At 32.5% G+C, this 24,876-nt stretch overlaps 1 protein-coding gene across 1 annotated transcript in view; it reads left to right on the forward strand.

Moving 5' to 3' along the window:
* The window catches only part of LOC118194714 (ubiquitin domain-containing protein UBFD1-like), a 36,680-nt gene that overhangs the window by 6,413 nt on the left and 5,391 nt on the right, over positions 1-24,876 (forward strand). Inside the window, exons 3-9 of the mRNA XM_035365900.2 lie at positions 2,951-3,109; positions 7,029-7,064; positions 7,632-7,772; positions 18,858-18,889; positions 19,046-19,111; positions 20,271-20,376; positions 24,473-24,555. Of these exons, the coding sequence (XP_035221791.1) occupies positions 2,951-3,109; positions 7,029-7,064; positions 7,632-7,772; positions 18,858-18,889; positions 19,046-19,111; positions 20,271-20,376; positions 24,473-24,555 (623 nt within the window). The remainder of the gene's footprint in view (positions 1-2,950; positions 3,110-7,028; positions 7,065-7,631; positions 7,773-18,857; positions 18,890-19,045; positions 19,112-20,270; positions 20,377-24,472; positions 24,556-24,876) is intronic.

Below are 24,876 nucleotides of genomic sequence, written 5' to 3' on the forward strand. Positions count from 1 at the left end.
AGCTTCAAACATATTTTGATTTTTTTTTTTTCTTTTTTTTTTTTTTTTTTTCTTTCTTTTTCCCCATTTTCTTGAGCTATTTGCATTTTGTGCTTTATCACTGTTAATTCTTTGTCTTGTAAGGTCACGTTTGTGTAAATTAATGTGAAGACTTGAAAATACTACTTAGACTGGTGACATGGTTGTTGTTCCATTTATAAAAGCACTACAGAGTCCTAAGTTTTCAATTTAAACAAAAATATTTATTAAAAGCTTAAATTTAACAAAATACAGATACACATTACGGATTAAAGTGGATACAGCCACTTGTGGTACTAGGTCACAGATAATTTAATTAATGCTAGCGCATCGCGCAGCAGCACCACAGGTCTGAGGTTCGATTCCCGGGCTGGGCAAGGTCAACTCAGCCTTTCATCCCTTGATTTCCATCCTTTGGGTCGATAAAATGAGTACCAAGTTCGCTTGGTGACTAAACACTGGAGGTCCTGCGACAAGCTGACCACTGGTTCAGGGCATATGCTTACACACTCCGGGCCCCACAGTCAAGAAAGCAGATTTCGGGGCACAGCAGGCATTGGCGGGGTTAGGGCTGTTACGCCACTGAGTTTTTTAGTTTTAATTTAATTAACAAATTTAAATGGATTTGTAGCCAGAGACTATACTATAAATGGCTTAGCTAAGCATTGGCTGAAATTTTAGTGTGCAGTCTATCTTCAGCTGGAAACAGCTAATGCCAGCTGACTAACATAGCAGAACTGGGCGAGAAAAAAGTGCACTATGAACATCGCTGCCAAAGGCTCTATCTTTAAAACTGTCAATAAGTTTGCCATAAATAGTCTTAACTCATTTGCATCCTGGTGAGGGCTAACAAAAAGTAGTCACAATGTAATCTGAACCTTAAGAAAATGGGTTAATTAACATTATAACATTTCGTTTTCCTTGGAAACATACATTGTATGAAATGTTTGAAGATGAGAAGTGAATTACAGTACAAAGTCTGTAATCCAGACGTCCATTATCCAGAATGATCTATAATCCAGACCTCAAAGCCACAAAGTTACGCATGCGCGTAAAGCGTTTACCTTTGCGCACTTCCGATAGTGAAGAAAGTGACAGAGACAAAACAAAACGAAAAAATTTTGATTGACAAGTGAGTCGGTATTCTCGACACAGCAATTAACCTTGAACCAGTACCTTGAACAGTGGAACTTTGTAACTGAACAAGAAATTACGTCTGTTTATAGAATTAAAGAGAAAATATTAGCACAAAAAATGAAGCAACTTACATTGAAAGAAATGTTTAATAAAGTAAACAAATAAATATTAAGCCTTTTTTTTTTTTTTTTTTGTAAATTTTGATACCCTTTAAATCATAATTGCTCTTTATTTCATAAATTACGGTTTCATATTTTTAATTGTATAATTTTTGCATGCTATCTTACCAGATTTTTGCATGCTTAATAAAATTTCAAATCAACTTTATCAACAAATAAAAATTACAGTATAGTAAAATATGAAAAACAATAACAAAAACATTATCACTGTGACAGCTCAAAATCATGTAAAAAGTTGGTCATAACTTTCTGTTTCTTATCTGAGTTGTCTTTTTTTAAGATCAATGATCTTGCATAGTGTCATTCTGCCAGTCAGCAGACTATTTCCTGGCCCTCTTTCAGGTAGTTCAGAAGGCACTTGACATGATAAAAGTTCAACTCTATCCATGACCAGCAGACTGCTCCTATCCTCCACTGTCCTTCCCTTTGCTTTCACTTGATACTTTCCACCTTGCACAAAGGTTTACTCATCTATGTAGGTTTTGAATGAGAGCAAGTTGCAGTCGCACTCCAGCTGTTCAATAATGTTTTCTGCATCCGCATGGCCTCCACTAGGAACACTGCATTCTGAGTGAGATAAACTGGTGATTTCTCTGTGTCTATCAAATCCTAAAAAACTTTCATGTTATTCCATATCTGAAAGAACTTTTGTCTAAGATTTTATTACCATTGAGGATTTCACTTTCTGCCATGCAGCAGTATGCTTGTAGATAGCATCCAGAATTGAAAATTTTTTTCAGAAAAGTTTTAAGGTCATAATCTTCCTTGATCAATTTACGTAACACAGCAGAATGTTAGTTTCATTTGACTGATGCAATAACACCTTGGTCCATTGACTAAGTTATTAGAGCTGTCACATTAGGTGGCAAAAAATTTTCCATCTAGTTAAGCTTAAAGTTTGGTTTAAATAAACCTAATTTTAAAAACATTAAAAATTTTGTTAATAGATCAGACTTAATTGGATCAGTTTAATAATAATTGTCCAAACATTAGCAATACTCATATATAAGAAACATAAATTATTAAAATTACAATTAGTTATTAGATTGAAGTAATTGAAAATAATGGCAGCACAACACATTTATCTTATTCAAACTTTATGACTTATGAACATAAATGTGTGTCTGGATGCCATGTGATAGTAATAAAATGGTTTATGCTATGTTATCTCATTATCACATACTAGTTTTGTATAAATGGATATTAACACCATGAGTGGCATGGTGCCTTTATCTGGTCATGAGATTTTTTGTTACGTAGTGTAAATTACCAGTCATATCTGGTCATGGATTTTTTGTTACTTGGTATATGTTAGCTTATAATTTTAAAAAAAAAAATTGCCTTCTTTCTTTCTTCAGTAATATAACTGTCTTAATGAATGGAAAGTAATGAAAACAAAGGCTGAAATAAGTAATTATAAAAACTTACCTAATAGAATGCAGCTCCTCATGAGCAAATCCAAAAAGTTGTGCTACTCAGAGGGTTAATCATAATTGTCATATGCAAAATATAAAAATTATTTTGTGCCCCATGTTAATTACACTATCACATTTTAAAATGCAGTTTTAGGAGGAGACATTTGCTGATGTGCTGTATGTTTTTTTAATCTCTTTCAGGTGCCTGTGGAACAGCAGAAGGAACTCCTGTTGGATCATTTGAAGAAACGAAGGAACTTATAGACTTTAAAATGATTTTTAATAAACAAAAATATGATATTTGTTTTCCTTTGGATGAAACAATACTAGCTTTAAAAAAACATTTTGAAACTCTTATTGGTAATCATTATTATTATCATTATTGTAATTTTTTATCGCATTTTTCTATTTGACCATTTATTCTAATTAATAAACTACTTATGAATTAAAGTGAAAGATACCAAAAGTTATCTATGACTTAAATGAAACGAATTATAGAATTTTTTCTGTAGATTTGGTGTTGTGAATGATGTCAAATTACCAGAAACATAAAGTTGAAAGCTGCAAATATTTTTTTTATAAATATATAGATAAGAACATAAAAATAGGTTTTGATTAGCATTATTTGATCTATAATTTCTTGTGAATAATGTGTGAAAAATGCTAATCATAACTTTGTATAATTATTTTTGTCGCATATGTGTATAAATTGTAAAGGGAAGGTGATAAATCTATAAACTGTATAGGAATGCTACAAGTCTCTTTCTGAAAAATGATTGAAGTAGTGATAAAAGGATTTTTAAATTCTCATTTGTTCTTTTTAACTGCAGACTGCATATTTTATTATGTAGTAATGAAGTTGAAAGGTTTTTGAATGAAGTTTAAAGGAAGTTTCAAAAGGCGTTTGATTGAACCTCAGATAACAATTAAATGTGCAATTATTGGTTTATAAACTGTGCCAATCAATAATGTAGCTAGGTGTTAGAAGTGTACTTTAGCAGACTTATTGCATTATATTACACTATCATGCAATTTATTATCTGGATAGTTATTACCATAAGATATAAGATCTTTCAGTTATCGTTTATATAGCTTAGCAGATATCTAGAAAGAATTGCCATATTCTTATGTAAGATCTTTAATTCATCCTTCAGATTATAACTGCTTTATAGGCTGATTTCGAAATGATAAATGCATGCCTTTGCCATTTAAATCTTTATTTTTGATAATAAATCTGATATGATTTAAATTTAATTTAATTTGTAATGTATAAATTTGATAATGAACATGTGTAGTAGTATTGTAATTTTAAAATATTTCTAACACTTTATATTATATACCCCTGTACAGAATCATTTAATTTTGCATTTATCTGTTTACAAAATGTGATCTGAATTTGATATTATGTGAGGCAGTTATTAAATCATAAGTTTGACATGATTATTGCAAATTGAATGTTGGTCATGTTCTTCCAGGGTCTTTTAATTATTTGTCAAATGCCAGTTACATTGGCCGCTAGGCCATTAAACTCCTTGCTTGCCAATAGCACTGAAATCTACAAGAAAAATTTGTCAGTACTTCACATTCGTCCAAATGTTCCGCCGTCATTGGCCGTCCACTATTACATAAAACACACAATGGCGAATCAGCTAGTCCATTGTGAAATAAATGATTTTGTAGACAGTCATGTCCTGTCAATAGTCTAAAAGATGCAACCGTAACTGTTCGCGGGTGGTCAGGAACAAAAGCTGGGTTTGATGAGAGAACACTATAAGGCTTGCCCTCACAAGCTCAAGTGGCAAAATCTCTAAAAGTCTTTTGATATGTTAGCGATGTCAGAAGCTTAATTGAATGGAGGCTTGCACTCGTTTTTGGCTTTTGGAGAAATGTAGCCCCCTTTTTTGCAAGCATATGAGCCATCTCATTCCCATAAATATCGCAGTGTGAAGGTACCCATTGAAAAGATATCTTGTGGGAAAGTTCTTTTATAACTTCCTGACACTGTTGAACGCATGTGTTCTTACACTTGTGGTAAGAGGAGATAGCCTGTATTGCTGAAGTCGAATCAGACAGTACAGCAGCCCTCCTGATTGAACTCTTGTCTCAATGATAATTGTTGGAGAGCTACATGAATGACTTTCAATTCTCCATCAAAGTGAGTGGAGTAAGCCCCTACAGGTATGTAGAAACTGAAAAGCTTGCTAAAAACTCCAGCACCTTGAATCCTATCAGTCAAAGAGCCATCCGTATATACATGTATCCATTCCTCAGCCGGAAAACGTTGCTCAATTGTTTCCAGAGCTATAGTTCTTATTTGTTCTGGACTCATTTCCTTATCAATTTTCATGTCCAGGTCGAACCGCACATCAAGGAAGCTATAATCTAATGGATTTAGCAAAAACAGCAGTGCCGGTTTCAGTGTTCTTAAATGATTGTACTGTTCTAGGCTAGAGACACACTGCAGAAAGTCATTTTGTGTCTTCAGATTTCGTTGTTTATTATAATCATAATTCCTCCAACGAGGGTTACTTGGTAGACGAATAAGTCTTTGGAAAAGGATGAAAGCATTTTTCTGAATCAGGTTTCTCATTGGTTGGTTTGCCGATACCAACTGCATTCCCAGAATGGGAGTTGTTTTAACAGCCCCGGTTATAATGCGCAGTGCTTGATTTTGGAAGACCTCCAGACGTTGTATCACTTCTTGTGTAGCCGAGATCAATATGTAACAGCAATAATGTAGTATTGGTCGAATATACATTTTATACGTTGAGTTGAGAGTCTCTCTACCACAACCCCATTTAACACCAGCTAAGCGTTTAAGGATAGGTAATCTACGCTCCGCCTTAGCAACTACATGCTTTCTCCAGGTTAGGCGCTTGTCAAAAATACAGCCAAGATAGGTGGCACCATCCATCTGCTGCAAAACTGACTTCTCATACATTAGGCATAAAGTGTTGTCTGTTGAGAGAGAAAAACTGACTAAGTAGTCTTCCCCTGATTAACTTGCATATTATAAGCAGAACACCACTCATCAAGTCTCTGGAGCGCAGAGTTTAAGATTCGGTTTAAACCATCTTGATCTTTTTTTTTTTTTTAGCTCTGGCCCAAACAACAAGATAATCGGCAAAAAGGGCAGTGTTCACGATTCCATCTGATTCTAAGATGTCTGATAGGTTGTTAATAAAAATGTTAAAAAGAATAGGGCTAATAACTGTGCCCTGAAGCAAACCCGTTTCAACTTGTTTATATTTTGAAGTGCTGGTGCCATAACGAGTAGCACAAAAACATTGGGTCAAGAAATGTTTTAACCAAAGGAACATTTTTCCACCAACACCGAATGTCTGAAGTTTTTGAACAGCCTTTAACCTCCAAACGTTATCATAAGCTGCCCAGGGTCTTTTAATGATCTTACTGTTATAAATTCAAAAATTTGACAGAATTCTTATTACAAAGGCATGCTTTTGAAATGGTCATGCATGAAAATCCAAATGTCAATTCTACCTTCAAAATGCTATAGCCAATCCTGTGAGCTCTAGTTACATTACATTAAAAATTCGGCCCTTTTCAGGATGGAAATAACTTTACAAGCTCTTACAGATGTCTTGTGTGCTGCTGGCAGAAGCACACAGTATTGTTCGTGGGTGGCATTGATATGTATGTTGCATAGCCTTATCTGTATCAGTTTTTCCGACACTTAATTGTAGGTTCAGCTGTGAAATGAATATATGGTTAGCTGTGTTCTGAGTACGTGTCTTTTAGAACTTGTAATGGAACATATACTACCTTGATATGCTTTCAAAATCTACTAGTTATCAGAATAATATCTGTACCTCACGAGCAACATATTGTATAGAATATGTTAATGCATGTAAAGTGAAAAATCTCAAGACCAAATAGTAGTGTTCATGCATTCAATGATCTAATTTTATAAGGACTTTTTGAATATATTCTTTAAATAAATTTAATTTCTCATTCATGATTTTTTTGTTTTAGAATTATGGTCAGCCAAATACAAAAACCTTTGCTATAATTTTTTATATGCAATTTTTAATTTTAAGTTAGATTGTGTTAGTATTATCTCTTTTTAAACTTTAGTTTTGTTACAGTTAATAAAATTAAACTTAATCTATAGTTTTAATTTTTCATGAATATTTCTCATGAATATTTTATATGCATGTAGTTTCTCAGTTTATATGTATGCAAGAATGCATTATATTATATATATATATATATATATGAGGTTTTTTAAGTAGTATATTTCAAATTATTTGTTTCTTAGGTGTTCCAGCATCAATGCAGAAAGTAATGTTTAAAGGTGAGTAAATCTTCATAATTAGAATAATTACCATTTTCTGTTACATCAACATTGCTTAGTAGGATAAAATCAAAAAATCTGAACCGATAAAATATAGGCAGCTAACTGTTTTGTCATTTCTAAACTTTTTGTGTAATGATTTTTTTAAATTTCTGTTTTTACAGCAATTTCACCACTTTTGCTTTTCTGCAGATTTATTTGTATAGTTTTGGAAAGTTTGGCATGCTAACAGTTATAAATAATCAAAATTCCAAGAAGGGTTTTTAAATAGTCAAACATTTACATCTTTCATGTTCTGATGCTTATACTTCTATGGTTTTTATATTTTTCTTTTCTTTTTGACAACTTCTGTTTTTGTTGATCTTTTCCACGTATAAAAGTTTTTGAAAGATTGTTAGGATAAATAAATTTTACAAATAAAATTCTGTAAAATCTGACAAACTTCTTGTTCAATTTTGCCATTTTCTTATTTTGTAAATTTTAAAATACATTTCCCATTAATAATTTTCAGTAAGTCAGATTTTTAAAAGTTTCTGTAAAAATTAAAGTTCCTATTTTTTCTTACAGGCTTATGTAAAGATGAGAAAACTTTGAGAGAAGTTGGTGTCACCAAAGGTGTTAAGGTCATGGTAGTAGGCTCAACTCTAAATGACATCTTAGCTGTTAATACACCTACTGAGCAAGAGGCAAAAGAAGAAAAAGCTGCAGGTATATTTTAAAATATTTCTAAACAAGGTTTGGAAAACAACTGCATAATATGTATTTCACCTTAAAGCATTTTCTTATGATTTTCTTTCTTTGGAAAATGTGTTTTCTGCTTAGCAGTGCATAGATGCAATTTTATTCTAGATTTAGTCTGAAAAAAGGTAAAATACTCTGAAGGAAAATCATACAGAGATGATTTTCCTTCTATTATTGCTTTCAAGAAAATGTAATACATTTGAGATGTGAATCGTTTGGCATTTCAAATTTGCACATTAAATGGGTCAATGCTTTTAAACGTGTGTACACAAAAATACAAGGACAACATAAGCTGTATTTTTAAAAAAAGCGAAAAGTTAAATTTTTCTATGCAAACAAAGGATGAGAACGTTAATGCATAATACCAGTTCTTGGCCTTTTTACTTGAGCGCAACCTGCCACTGAATACATCAAATCACACGGCAGCTTTATTTAGAAACATGGGAACTACTCTGATATGCGCCCTCAAATCGCCAAATTTCTCTCCAAACATTTTTGGGGAGAAACTCCACGCTGCCATATTGCTATCTAAATTTTTTGTGTACATTTCGAACTTTAAGCCTAAAATGTCTCCAAAACCACATTTTGAACACACAATTTAAGCTGAAAATCCGAAACGAAAACAAAAAATTTAGATAGCAAAACCGTAAAGTTTCTAACCAAAATTATTTGACAAGAGTCCATGTACACAGTGATATGTTTTAACTCAAAAAAAAAATCTACGAATGGCACAATCTAGGCAATGAACGAATCTACGAACTACGCACACCTCGCTTTAATAAATTAACGACAATAAATTTCAAAGAATACCATGTACACAGCATCCTGTTTAAACTTAAAAAAAATCTATGAATTGCACAATTTAAGCAACAAACGAATCTACGAACTACGCACACCTCACTTTAATAAATTAACATAACAATAAATTTCAAAAAATACCATGTACACAGACAGCATCCTGTTTCAACTTAAAAAAACATCTACAAATTGCACAATTTAGGAAAAAAACGAATCTACGAACTACGCACACCTCACTTTAATAAATTAACATAACAACAATAAATTTCAAAGAATACCATGTACACAGCGTCCTGTTTCAACTTAAAAAAACATCTACAAATTGCACAATTTAGGCAACAAATGAATATATGAACTACGTACACCTCACTTTAATAAATTAACATAACAACAATAAATTTCAAAGAACACCATGTATACAGCGTTCTGTTTCAACTTTAAAAAAGATCTACGAATTGCAAAATTTAGGCGGTGCGCACTAATCAACAAAATAACTAAAATAAATTTAAAACAATTAAAAAAAAACAACAATAACGACAGAAATTCATACTAAAATAACAATGAGCATAGCATTCTACAAAATAAGAACAAGAATAAAATAAAATGCACTTGCCATGAATTGATGCTTTTTCGAACAGCAGAAATACCAATTTCATACTGCCTGTTACATGCCGCCACGTAATCACTATCGTATTTATATGACAGCAAGACACACTATCCAGAAAATTCATACTATGGTTTACAAATAAATAACATAGCAAATAATCACAAATCCCTACTTCTATCATGTACAGCCACTAAAAATAATCTCCCAGACCCTCTTTCCACACCTCCAAATACCCACTGCCCCTCAACAGGATGGCAACGACGATATTTCCTTTTGCCAAACTTGAATTCAACAACTTCCATCATTTTATCTTTCCTCCCAGCTTCTCAGACACAGAGCATGATGCGAACCAACGAACTCCAGCGAAAAATTTTTCAACATCAACAGGGTTGCCATACAACACGCAATCACGGCAAAAACAAATGCAGAACGCATATCGCCACATTTGATGAAATTAGGGCGTATATCAGAGTTGTACTAAAAAATGTTTCCCGATAGTGAGATTATTGAGGATACTCAATTGCAAGGACAAAAACAGCTGCGTTGTTAAAGAAGTGAGTATGAAAAATAAATCTCCAGTTTGCATTAAAACAGCCTCTGTATGGTAGGAAGCAATTATATCAATGCAAAATTATATCCAATTGTTTCTTTTTTTAACAGAGTCTTCACAACCCACTTTAGGAGGAGATTTGACAGACTTTAATATAGCATGGCTAATTATTGAAACTTAAAAATAATGTGCAGTTCCTCTGGATAATTGCTTAACACAATGCTAAATATGCACCTGTAGCCTAAAAAACTGTTGCAGGGGGGAAAAAAAAATCTGATTTGCAAATTATGAGGTGCACCTGTTATCTGTTAAAGTTAACAGTTGAAAAGGGGGCAGTTTCTTTATCAGTAAGTGTGGATGAATACATTGTTGATGTTTTCATTTTTAAAAGGAAGGAAAATTCCAACAGCTGCATAATACTTAAATAAGAAAAATTCTGAAACATGCATGTACACTCTAGTTATCTAGAATCCTCGACCAATGGAGCCCACTTCTTACATTTTTTAAGGAAGAAGTAAATGCTTTTAGAGTTAAATTAAAAGGCTCTTGAAAGTTATAAAATACCCAAAGTAAATGAAAATGTAGTTACTACTTTCACAGTTAAAAATGGGGTGAGAAAAATAATTTCTGCACCTGTGAGCAATTTAATTGGCAATTCTCAAAAATAATAACTACAAAATGTAAGCTTAACCTTCCAGCGCGTGTGCTTAGCAATTTTACATGAGCACACGCACATCATATTTTTTTACGACATCCATCATTTTATCATTTTTGGCACGAAAAATGACAGAAATGAGTGAATATTGATAATAAATTTGTTAAGAAATAAAATATTAATCTTATTATTGCGAAATACAAATGATATCACGTTCAAATATAAGTAAATTATTTTAAAGTTCTTATGCTAGTGAGATGGAAATACAATGATGTATTTGATTATAGAAAATTTTAAATTTATTATTTAATAATTATATTTTAAAATTGAAGCTAATTTTAATATTCATCAAAGACAAGTATACACAATAAAAAAAGAAAACACCTTGGTAGGAAAAAAAAGTAAGTTTAGCATTACTTACTTCTGCAAGAAAATTTACTTCTTACTGGTTACAAAAATGCACTTTAAACTAACTTTAATATTTTTTATTTATTTCTAAAAAATAGAAATAAAAGAAAATAAGGAATGGAAATCACTATTGTTCTCCCATCCAAAGGTTACTTTGTCTCCTTTTCTTCAACAGATAATTTTTGAAGAATCCGAGCAAAATCAGCTGGTTGCACATATTTTTTTGCCAGGAAAACCAATATAAAATTTACAGAGACAAATGTATTCAAATTAAAATAATACATGGAAATTAATAACACAAAATTACAAAATATTTGAGAAAAAAAAGTTCTTTCCAAATTTTAAAACACGACTTGCGCGCATGTCGTAAATTTTATATAAAAAGCTGCCACGTAGCACAAAAGCTCGGGGGGGGGAACTCAAATATCTTCCTGTTGGCACATTCCATGATGTGGGGAAGGGTAGAAAGGAGGAATAGAAATGAGCTTCAAACGTCCGCGAAAAATGTTCATTCAAAACTGAATTTGTCGTAAATTTTGCTCATACGTGCGTGCTGGAAGGTTAAAGCTGATACAAAGTTCTCTCAAAATAAAGTAAATTGCTCGACAAGAGAAACATTTTCCAAGTACTATAAGTTTATTTTTTCAAGGATGAATATTTAATGTTTTTATTTTCGGACCTTAACAAAGCTGTGCTTTTTTGTATGCTCCGTTTTGCCATCATTCAATATTCTTATGCAGGTCTACGGTGCAGAATTCCATTAATTTATATTTTGCAGTTAATGATTAGTTATTTGTTTAAAGCCATTTCATCAAAGTTTGTAAAACCAACTTTTGTTTTGCCTTCTGTATCTCGTGATACGTGGTAAAATAGGAAATCAGGACAAGATGAACATTTTGTAATAGGGTCTGCAACAAGAAAGTAATGGAAGAACTTTCTGAGGAAGGCAAATATAAATGTTATTTCCACTTTAGAAAGTACTTCTCCTGAGTGTGTGATTACATACTACATAAATTTCCAATCAACTCAAAAGTGATTTACATGCTAAAGTTTGCAGGTATATATGCTCCAGCAAGTGCATCTTTTTCTGATATAAGATACTTTCTGATATGAAATATGTATATATTTGTACTATTCACATTTAAGAATTAGTAACTAACTTTGAAGTATTAATTAGGTACTGTTTTTATCTGATAATTTTTTATTTTTTAAAACAATTTCAGGCAATAATTAGTAACTATTTAAGGTTAATTCATTATTAAATTATGTACTTTTTCATATATATATATAGAGAGAGAGAGAGAGAAATTCTCCTTTCTGTAAAAAATCTCTCAGTTTTTGAGTGTTGTAGGTTGGCAAGTACGTATTTTATTTCAGAAGTAAATTATATCACAATATAACAATTTCAAGCAGTACGTATAGGTGAGTGAGATTAATTTTGCATTCATGTGCCAGTTAATGTATTACTTTTCATAAAGTATGTCATTTCATTGAATTTTTTAAAATGTGGTCTAAACGCTAATTGTAGTTTTACCTGGATTCTTGATCTGGAAATGTGAGCATGAAAGTCTTGAGATTTCATAATTAAAGATTATAAAATGCAGATACAGTCAAAAGTCTTTAATCTGGACTCGTCGGGACTTCGGCGATTCCGGATTATAGGTCATCAATTTAAATCTCGTAAGATGGCATGCAGAAATTCTAAAATTAAAAATATGAAACCGTAATTTATGAAATAAAGAACAATTATGATCTAAAGAGTATCAAAATTTGCAAAAAAAAAAAGCTTAATATTTATTTTTTTACTTTATTAAACATTTTTTTCAATGTAAGTTGTTTAAGGTGCTTCGTTTTATGTGATAATACTTTCTCTTTAATTCTATAAACAGACATAATTTCTTGTTCAGTTACAAAGTTCCGCTGTTCAAGTCCCATTAATTGCTGTGCCGAGAATACCGACTAACTTGTCAATCGAAATTTTTTCGTTTTCACTAACCTCTCTGTCACATTCTTCATGTCTTTATCCATTTTTTGGAGCAATTCCACTTTTTGTTTGTTGGAAACATACTTTCGTTTTGTAGATCCTTTGGAAGTTCCAGCATCGGAAATTCTATTTGACATAATCGAAATTTCAAGTTTACTTTTATAAAATTGCTCTTACAGTCTGCAAAAAATAATAAGCGGGATCCAATTCGAAGATTAAGGAACAACGCAATCATTAACATTAACTGAAATAGATAGTTAGATAATTTTAGCTTACACCGTCCGTTATATATTAAAAGCGCAGGCGAAAACGTATTCTGCACTTGCGCACACGCATATGCGCAGTAGTCAAGGTCTTGCGTGCACGCATAAAACGCCTGCAACGCGGCGCATGTGTTGGCAGTGGTGATAAGAGCAAAGCATGTTTTGCTTCCCTTAAATAAAGCTAAGACTAAACTAAATAAAATTCTTGCTTTATTCCATAAATAAAATAGAAGAGCTAACACTGTAGCCTTTACATTTTAAAATCATTGATTGAAAGCAAACTAGCATAATGCTAACTGATAATCACTTAAGAGAACAAGAAAACACAAGATTCGCCGATACCGGCGTACATATATATTATACTCGGCCAACCCGCCGATCTTGACGTCATCGGCCAATCAGCGGCAAGCACGTTAGCTTACTGCCGATCGACCTCCGATCAGAATTTGCATGTGGAAAACTAAAGCCAACAAATGGCCCTCTTTTCCCCATGCAAAGACAAAAACAAAACTTTCACAGAAGTTCATAGTTCAATTCTATTATACGAAAACACTTATTGTCTTTAAACACTGAAAACATCTAAACAAAACATTCTTAAATTAACAGCAGTCGCTGCTTTTGTAAATAAGTCGGCAGTATTTAATTTACTGGTGATAAATTCAAGGTCAAACACTCCATCATTTACTAGTCTTCTAACAAAGTGATATTTTACGTCTATGTGCTTAGTTCGGCGATTTTCTATTGGCGATTTAGAAAAATCAATGGCAGACTTGTTATCACAAAATAGTTTACACTCTCTTAAATTAAACTTTAAAATTTCATCTTGTAAGATATTTTTCGTCCACATTAATTCCTTCGCTGCTTCAGATAAAGCGATATACTCCGCTTCCATAGTTGATAAACTTACACATTTTTGTTTAACAGTTTTTCAGATTACCGGTACTTCATCTAAATATAATATAAATCCTCCCATGGACACGCGGTCATCTCTGTTACTTGCATAATCAGCATCTGAATAACAATATAAATTTAGATGTTTAATCTTCGATAAGTTTAACTTATATAATTTAGTACTATTGAGATAACCAAGCAATTTCAACAATGCTTCCCAATGCTTAATTCCAGGATTCTCCTGAAATTGTGATAAGATATTCACTGCATATGTAATATCAGGCCTTGTCCTGTTAGCTACAAAAACTAAACATCCTAACAGATTTCTAAAGGGTAATGTATGCATTTCCGCAACTTCTGCACTTGTAGATGGACAATCTAATTTTGTAAGAATAGTGCCCTTAGCTATGGGAAGTGAAGTTATTGGTATCTGGAAATGTTTAAATTTTTCAAAAATTTCTTCAATATATTTTTGCTGATGTATAAAAACCCCATTCTCATTCTCTAAGAATTCAATTCCAAGTAACGTTTTAGTTTTGCCTAATACTTTAAGATCAAAAAACTTACTCAGCTGTGAAATTACTTTATCTATACTATATTGATCTTTACTAAAAATCACAATATCATCTACATATAACAAGAGAATTACATTTGAACCCTTATAAACACAATTACACCATTGTATTTTCTTAAAATGTAGATTTTCTAAAGTACTTTCAAATTCACAAAACCATTCACGGCCGCTTTGATGTAGACCGTAAATGGCCTTGTGTAATAAACACACTTTATTTTTCTCTTCGATAAATCCCTCTGGTTGGGTCATATATATTTTCTCATTTAGGTTTGCATATAAATATGCGTTCTTTACATCTAATTACAATATTTTTCACTATACTGGTATGTTTATATGGATGGACAATTAGTCCATCCATATAAACATACCAGTATAGTGAAAAATATTCTTATGATTGAAAAATTTACTACAGGACTGTAAACGTCATCAAAATCTTCACCTCTTTTCTGCCTGAATCCCTGTGCTACTAAGCGTGCTTTGTATCTAATCACTTGATTCTTTTCATTTCTTTTTAGCGTATTTTCTGGCTTTTCGACTAATTCCCAAACCTTTCTTTCCTTTATTGTGTCGATTTCTTCTTTCATTGCCTTATCCCATTCTTCGGCATTTACTGATTTTCGTGCTTCTTTAAAATTTTGTGGGATAACTATTTCTACGGAATTTGCCTCTTCAGACACAGAGCTAGTCTCCTGTTCTATGAAATTAACTTTCCCTGAGTATTCGTTTTTTCCACTAAAATCGAACTTATCTTTTTCATATTTAATATTTCTTGCCTCACAATACTTTTCAATATCATTATAGGATCTAAAATGGGTGTCTGTTCCCTCTACATAATAATATATGTCTGTACGTGTTCCATCAGGCCTTTTAACTGCTTTTCTTTGCCAGTTTAAGTCTGATACTTCTTTCGGAGTAGATTTGTCATCTGACAACTTTATTTCTTCTCTAGAAATTTCCTATTCTTCATCTGATTCTGCTAATTGCTCAGATTCCTCTAGTCTTTTAAATTTAGGTTTTGATTTCTGTTCCAGGATGCCATTTGCTGCATACAGTTTTTCATCGAACTTCACATTACAGGTTTCTATTAATTTGCATTCTTCTGGCAGCCATATCCTATAACCCCTAGTTTCCTTCGCATATCCTACCGTGATTCCTTCTTTGCACCTCATTTCTAATTTATTCCTAATCTGTTTTGGCACGCCAACATAGGCTTTACAACCAAATACTTTAAAATAAACAACACTGGGTTTTCTATTTAGGAACATTTCATAAGGGGTTCGGTTGCTTTTATGACATACTCTGTTCCACGTATGTACGAAACAGCCAAGAGCTTCTGCCCACCATTCTTTTCCCATTTTACCATCATTAAGCATAGCTTTAACTGTGTCTAATGCCGTTCGGTTAAAACGTTCACACACACCGTTCTCTTCTGGGGTGTACGCGTTCGTGCGTTCAACACTAATTTCGGCTAAGTACCCTTCGAATTGCCTGTTACAGAATTCCCCACCATTATCGGTGCGTATACTTATTAATTTTCTATTCGTCAGTCTTTCCATTTGCCTATGATAATTCTTAAAGTTGTAGAACGATTCGTTTTTTTATTTTTTTATTTTTCATACAATACACTGTTACTAATCCACTATAGTCATCTACAATAGCAAGAAAATATTTACTCCCACCCTTAGATGGAACTGGTAGTGGGCCACAAACGTCTAAATAAACCAACTGCAATGGTTTATCCGATCTCTTCGGAACAGATTTAAAAGTTATTCTACTAGATTTAGCAATAATACACGATTTACACCTTTCTATTGGTTTTCAATTTCTGGTAACCCTTTCACGCTTTGATTCTTACTAGTTTTCTTAATATAATCAAAATTTACGTGGCTAAATCTCCGATGCCATAGCATTGCATCGTCTACTTTATTTAACTTTCCAATTTCTGTACCGTAACCAGCTTCCCTTTTACCTGTTGCATATCTAAATGGTTTTACGTGATAAAGTCCGTCATATCATTTAGCGTAGCATAATCTATCCCAATTATTAAAGTATATCCACATCTTCCCTTTTGAAATCACAAAATGAGCACCAGCCTTTTCTAACCTTGCTCCCGATAGTAAATTTCTTCTTAGATTTGGGTTATGTAACACATTATCTAACTCAATCCAATTTATTCGATTGCCTACTTTTACTGCAAATTTGACAGTACCCTTTCCTAGTACTTTACTTTCACAATTTCCTACAGCTAAAGACATACGTATATCGTTTATTTCTTCGAAATTTGTCATTAAATTTCTATTATTACAGAAATGAGTTGTAGCTGCAGTATCTACGACCCAATTAAATTTATCTGCGTTACCTCCTTTATCTGTAGTTGTTACATAATTTTCTACTAACATTAATTCTTTATCTTTAAACTGTCCATTTTTATCGTCTATTTTAAACTTCTGATTTTTACTTACATTTTCTTTACATTGAGCAATTAAGTGCCCAAATTTGTGACATCTGAAACAAGGTCCTATTCTCATATTCCCCATTTTTTTCTTAGATTTAGTTTTATTTTAAACTTTATCTTTCCCTGCGTTTAAACTAATAGTATTAAACACGCTTACCTTGCTGTCTTCTAAATCGGCAACTACCTGACGAAGTCGGCTTTCTTCTCTTACCAGCTCTTCAGCAATTCTTTCCAGCGTAAAATCTTCGTCCTTCCACCTATATATCAACTGTACAATGCCGGAGTATTCCTGGGGTAATCTCCTTATTGCCTGGAATCCTTTAAAAAGATCTGCCAAGTTGTGACCATCTTCAGCCAACTTCTTTGCAGTCATTCTTATTCTTGCGATGAATAATCCTATTTCTTCATTTGGCGTATGTCTAATACTAAAAAATTCATCCAGTAACTGAATTATCCTTGCTCTTGTTTTGGGTTCGAATTGCTTCTGTAGAACTTCCCACGCTTCTTTACCACTTGAACATTCTTGTATCAGCGGCCTGAACTCAGCTTAATTCCGTAATATAATATAGTGAAGGCTCTGTTCTCCCTCAGTGTGAACTCCTGCTTTTCACGCCTTGTTGCACTTTTATCTAATTCTTCTTCTTTGTCTTCTATGAAGCTCCAACAATTTCTATCCAGTAACAGCATTTTCATATCGACTTTCCATTGATCCCAGTTGTCATGGTTTAACAACTCAAAACCTTCAGGTAGTAATGACATCTTCAATTAAGTGTGAGCACAACGACTTGAACAAACTTCTAAGACAGGTCAGCTTCTTTTCGTGGATAACGGCCCTCTTCACCTACATTCCTTCAATGTTGAGTTGAACTGGATGACTGATTAGCTGTTGGCGCTGGGCCTATAACCCTGTTGGCAGTGGTGATAAGAGCAAAGCATGTTTTGCTTCCCTTAAATAAAGCTAAGACTAAACTAAATAAAATTCTTGCTTTATTCCGTAAATAAAATAGAAGAGCTAACACTGCAGCCTTTACATTTTAAAATCATTGATTGAAAGCAAACTAGCATAATGCTAACTGATAAGAACAAGAAAACACAAGATTCACCGATACCAGCGTACATATATATTATACTCAGCCAACCCGCCGATCTTGACGTCATCGGCCAATCAGCGGCAACCATGTTAGCTTACCGCCGATCGACCTCCGATCAGAATTTGCATGTGGAAAACTAAAGCCAACAGCATGCGCAGAAAGTTTTTAGCTTTGAGGTCCGGATTATAGATCATTCCGGATTATGGGTGTCCAAATTAACGACTTTTGACTGTATAATTAGGTTAGTGTTGAAATAATTTCAGTTAGCAATAAAGCGAGAACAGGAATCCCAAATAGTAGGTAGTTTTTCCTACCTACTATTAGGGATTCTATTATTCTTATTATGATCAAGGCAATTATCATAATCTGTTACTTTAAAATACGAACTTCAAGTTATTTTTCAACATCCATCTTGCCTGGTAAACATGGTAACGACAGCTGCAGCAGATAATGAGTTTCTGTGATTGTTTTTCCCTCCACTCCCTTTCTGTTTACTATGTTTCGATTCACAAAAAATGTGTGAACAATGGCTGACTTCAACTACAGTCTCAAGGTGTAGAAAATCAGCTCTGTACAATGATGGTTACACATGTTACAATTGTAAATGGAGGATGGCAGCAACTACCTTGAAGAGATTGTTTTAAAGAAAGAGTTTAGTAATGGCAGTATTTTGTGTATAATCTCTTTGTTTTTGTTTCATTTCTCATTTCAGCCAGTTAAAGCTTTTTATATAAATATTTGTTAAATTTTAATTTAATTTTTTCCTCTCTTTTTAGCTGCTGCAAAAGAACCTCTGTGTAAGCAAAAGGTAAGTATTATGTTTTATCTTTTCACATAATTTAGTTGTATCATTTACCATAATTTAGTTGTATCATTTACCAAGTAGTCCAGAATTATTATATTGAAATACTTAATTTCTGTATCGTTTTCACTTATGATTATTTTTTTCACATGTACTTCATAGATGCATAAAAAAATCATTGATAGAGGTGTTCCAGAAGATGCTCAACCAGGAATAAAAAATGCTAAAGTAAGTCAAAATTATTAATGATATCAAACAATATTTTTTGACCAGAATTTGAGATATATTTCTAAAATTATCCTTAAGATTACAAATAAAGTTGAATTACTCATTTGTTATTTATTTTATAAATTTGGAAAGCAATTACTATATATTTTGATCTTTGATTGCATGGGGCAGCATAATGAATATTATGTTCAGACTTAAGCTAATAAGGCGTTACATATTGAGCAGAAGAATTGTCTAAGAATAAAGTTAGTTTAAGTATAATGTCCTCTTAATAATGTTTTCTCCTTGAAATTCCCCACTTATGAAAAATTGCACTGAATAATAAAATGTAATGTTACAAAGACTACATCCTTGAGTTACTAGATATATTTAGCTTTATTAATATTTTTTCTTTTCTCTCTAATTTCAGAATTTTCTGTTCACATTTTTGTAGGGGGTAATTAAACTTTTTTTTTATAAACAAAATCAGTATTTTCCTTTATAAACCTTAACAGTGAGTGATAATTACCTGATAACTGTACTTCTGTAATTTTTTCCTCGGCACTAGCTACTACTAAAGCGTGAAGTAGTGGCTAGGAAAGGCATTGGCCACTACTAAGGCGTAAAATAGTGGTCACTTTATTATGGGGGTACGTGGGCCAACTTTGCCTCCTATGAAGGGACAGACAATTTACATCGATGCCTTTTCTGGGATTTGAACCCAGGCTCTTCAGTATGACAGTCAAAGTCCCTAACCACTTTCCTGTCTGAGTGGCTGTACTTTTGTAATTTATTGTTATACTTTTCTTTTTAGTGTTGGTCTGTTTTCGACTAGCATTCGAAAGTGTTTTTTCTTTTTATAACTAGCATCCATTATATTTTACACTTTAGGGAAAGGTTCTGCTTGTTTTCCAGTTCCAGTTTTTAAGTTTCATAAAAGAAATGAATATGAAAATCTTTGGGAAATGAATTACAAGTGGTATTTCATATCCCATATTTTTAAAGTTTTTAAAAGCTTATTAATTAATTCTCATTAGTTTTTACTTTTGAAAATGAGTGCACTTTAAAATTTATTTCAAGTTTTTAGTTGGAACAATATATAGATTTTGAAAAATGTATTCTCTTTCTAACCTAATGCAATGGAATGATTAATAATTTGTGATTTTTATACTTTTTATAGGACAGTTTGCCTCCATATCCATTATCTGGTATGGTAAATAAGTCTGGAGGTAAAGTTAGATTAACATTTAAATTAGAACTCGACCAAGTATGGATTGGAACCAAAGGTTTGTACTTCTGTTTTCCTTTATTAAAGCAAATTGTAACTATAGCTTATAATTTAAATATGTTTTTTGTTTGTTTGGAGCTAGTAATAAAATGATATAAATTAACTGTTGCTAACATTTTAAAGTATGCTCTGCACAGAACTGAAAGCAACATTTTAGTGAAAAATTATAATTTTAATTGAAAACATACAAATTAAATATGAATAAAAGAAACCTGCAGTGGGGAATTAGAAAGTCAGTGGGATAGGTGAGCTTGTACACAGTTATTCAAATTACAGAAGAAGGCTTGATACAGATATTCTCATTTCTTGATCCACGCTGATTTTCGAACGATATTTGGTACTTATTTTAGCAATAGTTTGAAATCCAGCTTCTTGTAGATAGTATACTGCAAAGGAAATGAAGATACTTAGAGCTTTAGTACTCAGTTTTAATTAAATCCCAAATTCCATTCAATCTGAATTAGATCCCAAACTCCATTCACTCTGAGCAAGCAAATTTCAGACTGTTATCGCAAAAGAGTTCAGTTATATTCTCTTTGTAAAGTGTTGGGTACTTAAGAATGAAGAGGATCTTTGATCAACATAAATTTCTCTACATTATCTTCTGTAAAATATTTTGTGAACCAGTTTAGTCAGCTTTGAGAGGTGTTCCTTGAAAAGGGACAGGAATTCCTGTAAAACAATGACTATTAAGAAGCTCTGTTTAGCTACAACCTTTCCACTGTCATCCAGTTTTCTTATCCACAATTGCAGCTTTTTCCTAAATGCTGAAATCTTTTTACAAGATGTGCGTACTTTGCCCTGTAGAGACAGATTCAAGACATATAGTTTCTCAGTGCCCACCAGCGGCCGAGCGGTAAAAGTCGCTGAACACTGGTAGTTCGGTCCGAGGTTCGAATCCCGCGAACAGGCTGGCTGCATGGGCGTTTTCGTGGTTTTCCCCATGTGTAACTTGTATACGAGCCAGTTTCCCTTAGAAGTCTTCCACGAAGGCAACCCTCCCCTTAGGCAGATATCCCTCGTGTGCTTTGCCATAATTAAATACACCAACACCATATAGTTTCTCAAATATATTGCACTGATATGCTAGTTTGAGGAAAATGTCTGGTTTGGCAAAATACTTAGTCATTGCACAACCTTCGTTTTGCAGAAAAATATGAATTTCTTGAATCTCAAATGCACAAGACAGGATGTTGCCATGTGAAAGCCATCGTGAACTGCAATTGCTTAGGAAGGCTGTGTGTTCAACTGCCATGTCCTAGCATAGCTTTTTTTAAAATCATGCTTTCAGCAGTTTAGTTTGTGTAGTTTGCTATGTCTGTGACCTATTCTAATGTCAAATTCAACTGACAACTAACCGATTTCAATGCAAGTTCTTGCCTGTAGTCTATGTAGCATGTGGTATTTGCTCCAAAGTGTCTGCAGTCCTTCAAGTAATGACCAGACATTGATTGAGTGCCATCAGTACATACACAGATGCACTATTTCCAAACTGAATCAGTTTCCATTATAAACTTGTCAAGCATTTGAAACAAGTCAAGGCTTGAGCTTCCGGTGATGATCTTGCAGAATAGAAGGTCTACAGAAGTATTACCATCCAGGAAGTGTACACAGTGTATAAAATTTGCATCTTTGTTACGGTAAGTAGCCTCATCTAATTGCATACTGAATTCATTTCATTTCGTTTTCTCTATCAGCTGAACATTGAGATCCTGAGCTGCATGTTGACTTTTTCGACTATGTTGGATAAAGATACCTTAGAATGAGTTTTCCCACAACTTTTCCCACATTACTGTGCTGAGAGCGGCCAGTAGAATAAGCTTTTCTGCAATAGTACATAGTTTTTTACACTTCGCTCTTCGCAGACTCTAGCTGTGCAGATGTCACTTTAGCTTAATTGGGAGCATAGTTTTGAGTGCTGATATTTTTTAAGCAGACAACATACCTGTCGTTCTTTACTTCTGCTGAAGTAAAACCAAAGTCAGAGTAACTCTCAATGTAATTACGATATTTTTGCTTCTTTTCTCCTCCTCCAATTGTCGATCTCTTATCACTCGAGCTACTATTGGTTTGCTCATTTAATAAAAATATTTTCATGTTGTGAAATATCAGTAAGCACTTGTCAATTTATTGCAATGTTTCGTCAAGATCACAACTTGTTTTTCACTGTACTACTTTCCAACATGTATACGAGTTGGATACTGACGGTTGGGAGTGGAAAAAAAGAAATGTCAACAGATACCAATGCTGGGAAGACAAATATAGCAATTTTACGTCTGAAAGTAACAGGTGCAAAAAATGTATAGGGATAATTGAATACAAATCTAATGCAGTAACATAGAATTATTTGCAAATTGAAAGAACTAAGTGCTAGAATAAAATGGCACTTTAAGAAATGAAACACAGAACGAGAATTACTTAAGATTAGAAGGAGAAATAAATATGTTAAAAGTGCTATTTAAATGGAGTTAGAAGAACAACTGAAGTATAAGTATTGAAGAAAATTTAAGGAACTATTATTTCAAGAAATAGACTAAAAATTAATGGAATACATTAATGGACATAAAATTAATGAAAAATATGGCCATGCATTCAATGCAAAATTTGTTTGCAGCATCCTTGGCCTTACTTCAAGTGCCAAGGTGCACACTTCGAGAACTCTCGCTATATGTAAATATAAAAGATATCTAAAGTTGCACTTTTAAGACATGAAAAACTGAGGTTAAATTTCATCATTCGGTTCAGTAGAATGTTCCTCCCCTTTTTTTGTGCAGAGTGTACATAAGTGGTGGCCACCTTCTTTACCCTTGAGTGCCAATTTGCATTGTGTCTTGAGGCCACAATGCAAATTGGCTGGTACAACAGTATGTTGTACACTCCCGTAAATCTTTGCCATGTACAACTACGTGGCAAACATTGAGAGTGTTCTGGAATAATAAATAACAATTATTTCAAAATTGTTATGATAGTAATTTCAAATAATTATAGTAATAATGCATAGCTTTCTATTTATCTCTAGCCAATTATTTCATATTCTCCATTTAATTACCATTTATTGAATTGTTAAAATGCATATATTATGTACACTAAACTATACTAGGTTATGTACACTAAACAACAGATATAAATTTTTTTTCCTGGTAAAATCTTTTTTAATGTTACATATAATTTGAAAATTCAACACTATTTAATTTCAAAACATTTCTGAATAGAATTTGTTCGATTGAAATTTTATTCATACTTTTGGGACAAAAGATATTATTTTTTAGATATAATTTTGTGTTACATTTTAATATCATCAGGGATCATATATTTGAGCTGTGTAAACAAACCTAAATCTCTTGTATAAATTGAATGCATAGGTTTCTAGATTGTAAACTTTGAGAATTCATTGTCTTAATTTTGACTTTTTATTTTTAGTCACCACTTAGAATTCTAATGAATGTTATGTATTTATATTTGAAATAAAGTTTTGAAAAAAAAGCATGGCATGTATGAAGGATGATGTGTGCCGTACATCAGTAATTTTAGAAGCAATAGTTAAAGTATTAAGAAGAAGTACTAATTTAGATGCAAACTGAAATGATTGTATGGTTGAGTGAAAAGAAAAACTGTTTTACTGGTGTTGATATTGTTGCCATGTTGATAAACTTTTGGTAGAGTGTATCTGCTAAGAAAAAAATTCCATATATATTATGAAATGTATGTGTAGAATTTCAGAAGTTAGCAAATGCTATGAAGCTCAATAAAATATCTGGTTACATTTTTGTGGAAATGTTTATCCGTTTTTACTTTTTTAAATCTTCGGATATTTCTCATAGTTTTATTGTGCAAAAATATAAAGTTTTGAAGCATAAAATCTTAACATAGAAAAAATATTCATATCTGGCCATTTATTGTGACAGTTATTAAACTTCCAGCAGTTCAGAATAATTCTGATGGAGGGGAAAAGTAAAAAAATGTGTGAAATCCAAGTTACTAAAACAAAATATTATGGTATGAAATTTATTCTGTAGTATGAAATAGAAATTTTTAGTAGGAATTCTTTTTTTGTTTTTAATTTTTTTTTTTTTTTTTTTTTTTCCCACTTCTAGAACGTACAGACAAGATCCCTATGAATTCTATAAAAAACATTGTTAGTGAATCAATTGAAGGTCATGAAGAATATCATATAATGGTAAGTATAAAGTATTATTTCATCTTTCCACATCTATTAAATTAATAATGGACAAGTTTTCTAAATTAAAAATAAGTAAATGAATATGAGATTTATATAATTTGGAAAGGATTTGCAGGTTTAACATAAAAATCATATTTATTACAAGGTTGACAAATTATTCCTGATGAAATTTAAAATCATTGCGTGCAAGTTAGTGAAATTTCTGAAAATAGCATATAAAGCATTAAATTAAACTATAGAAAAAAGAAAAGGTTTCATAATCTTATCAAATAAACATGATACTGATGATTTTAAAATTACAGCTTTATGTTCAAACAA

The sequence above is a fragment of the Stegodyphus dumicola genome, chromosome 1 (assembly GCF_044657685.1).
Source record: "Stegodyphus dumicola isolate Sdum_Otavi_A_Nest chromosome 1, ASM4465768v1".
NCBI lineage: Eukaryota > Metazoa > Arthropoda > Arachnida > Araneae > Eresidae > Stegodyphus > Stegodyphus dumicola.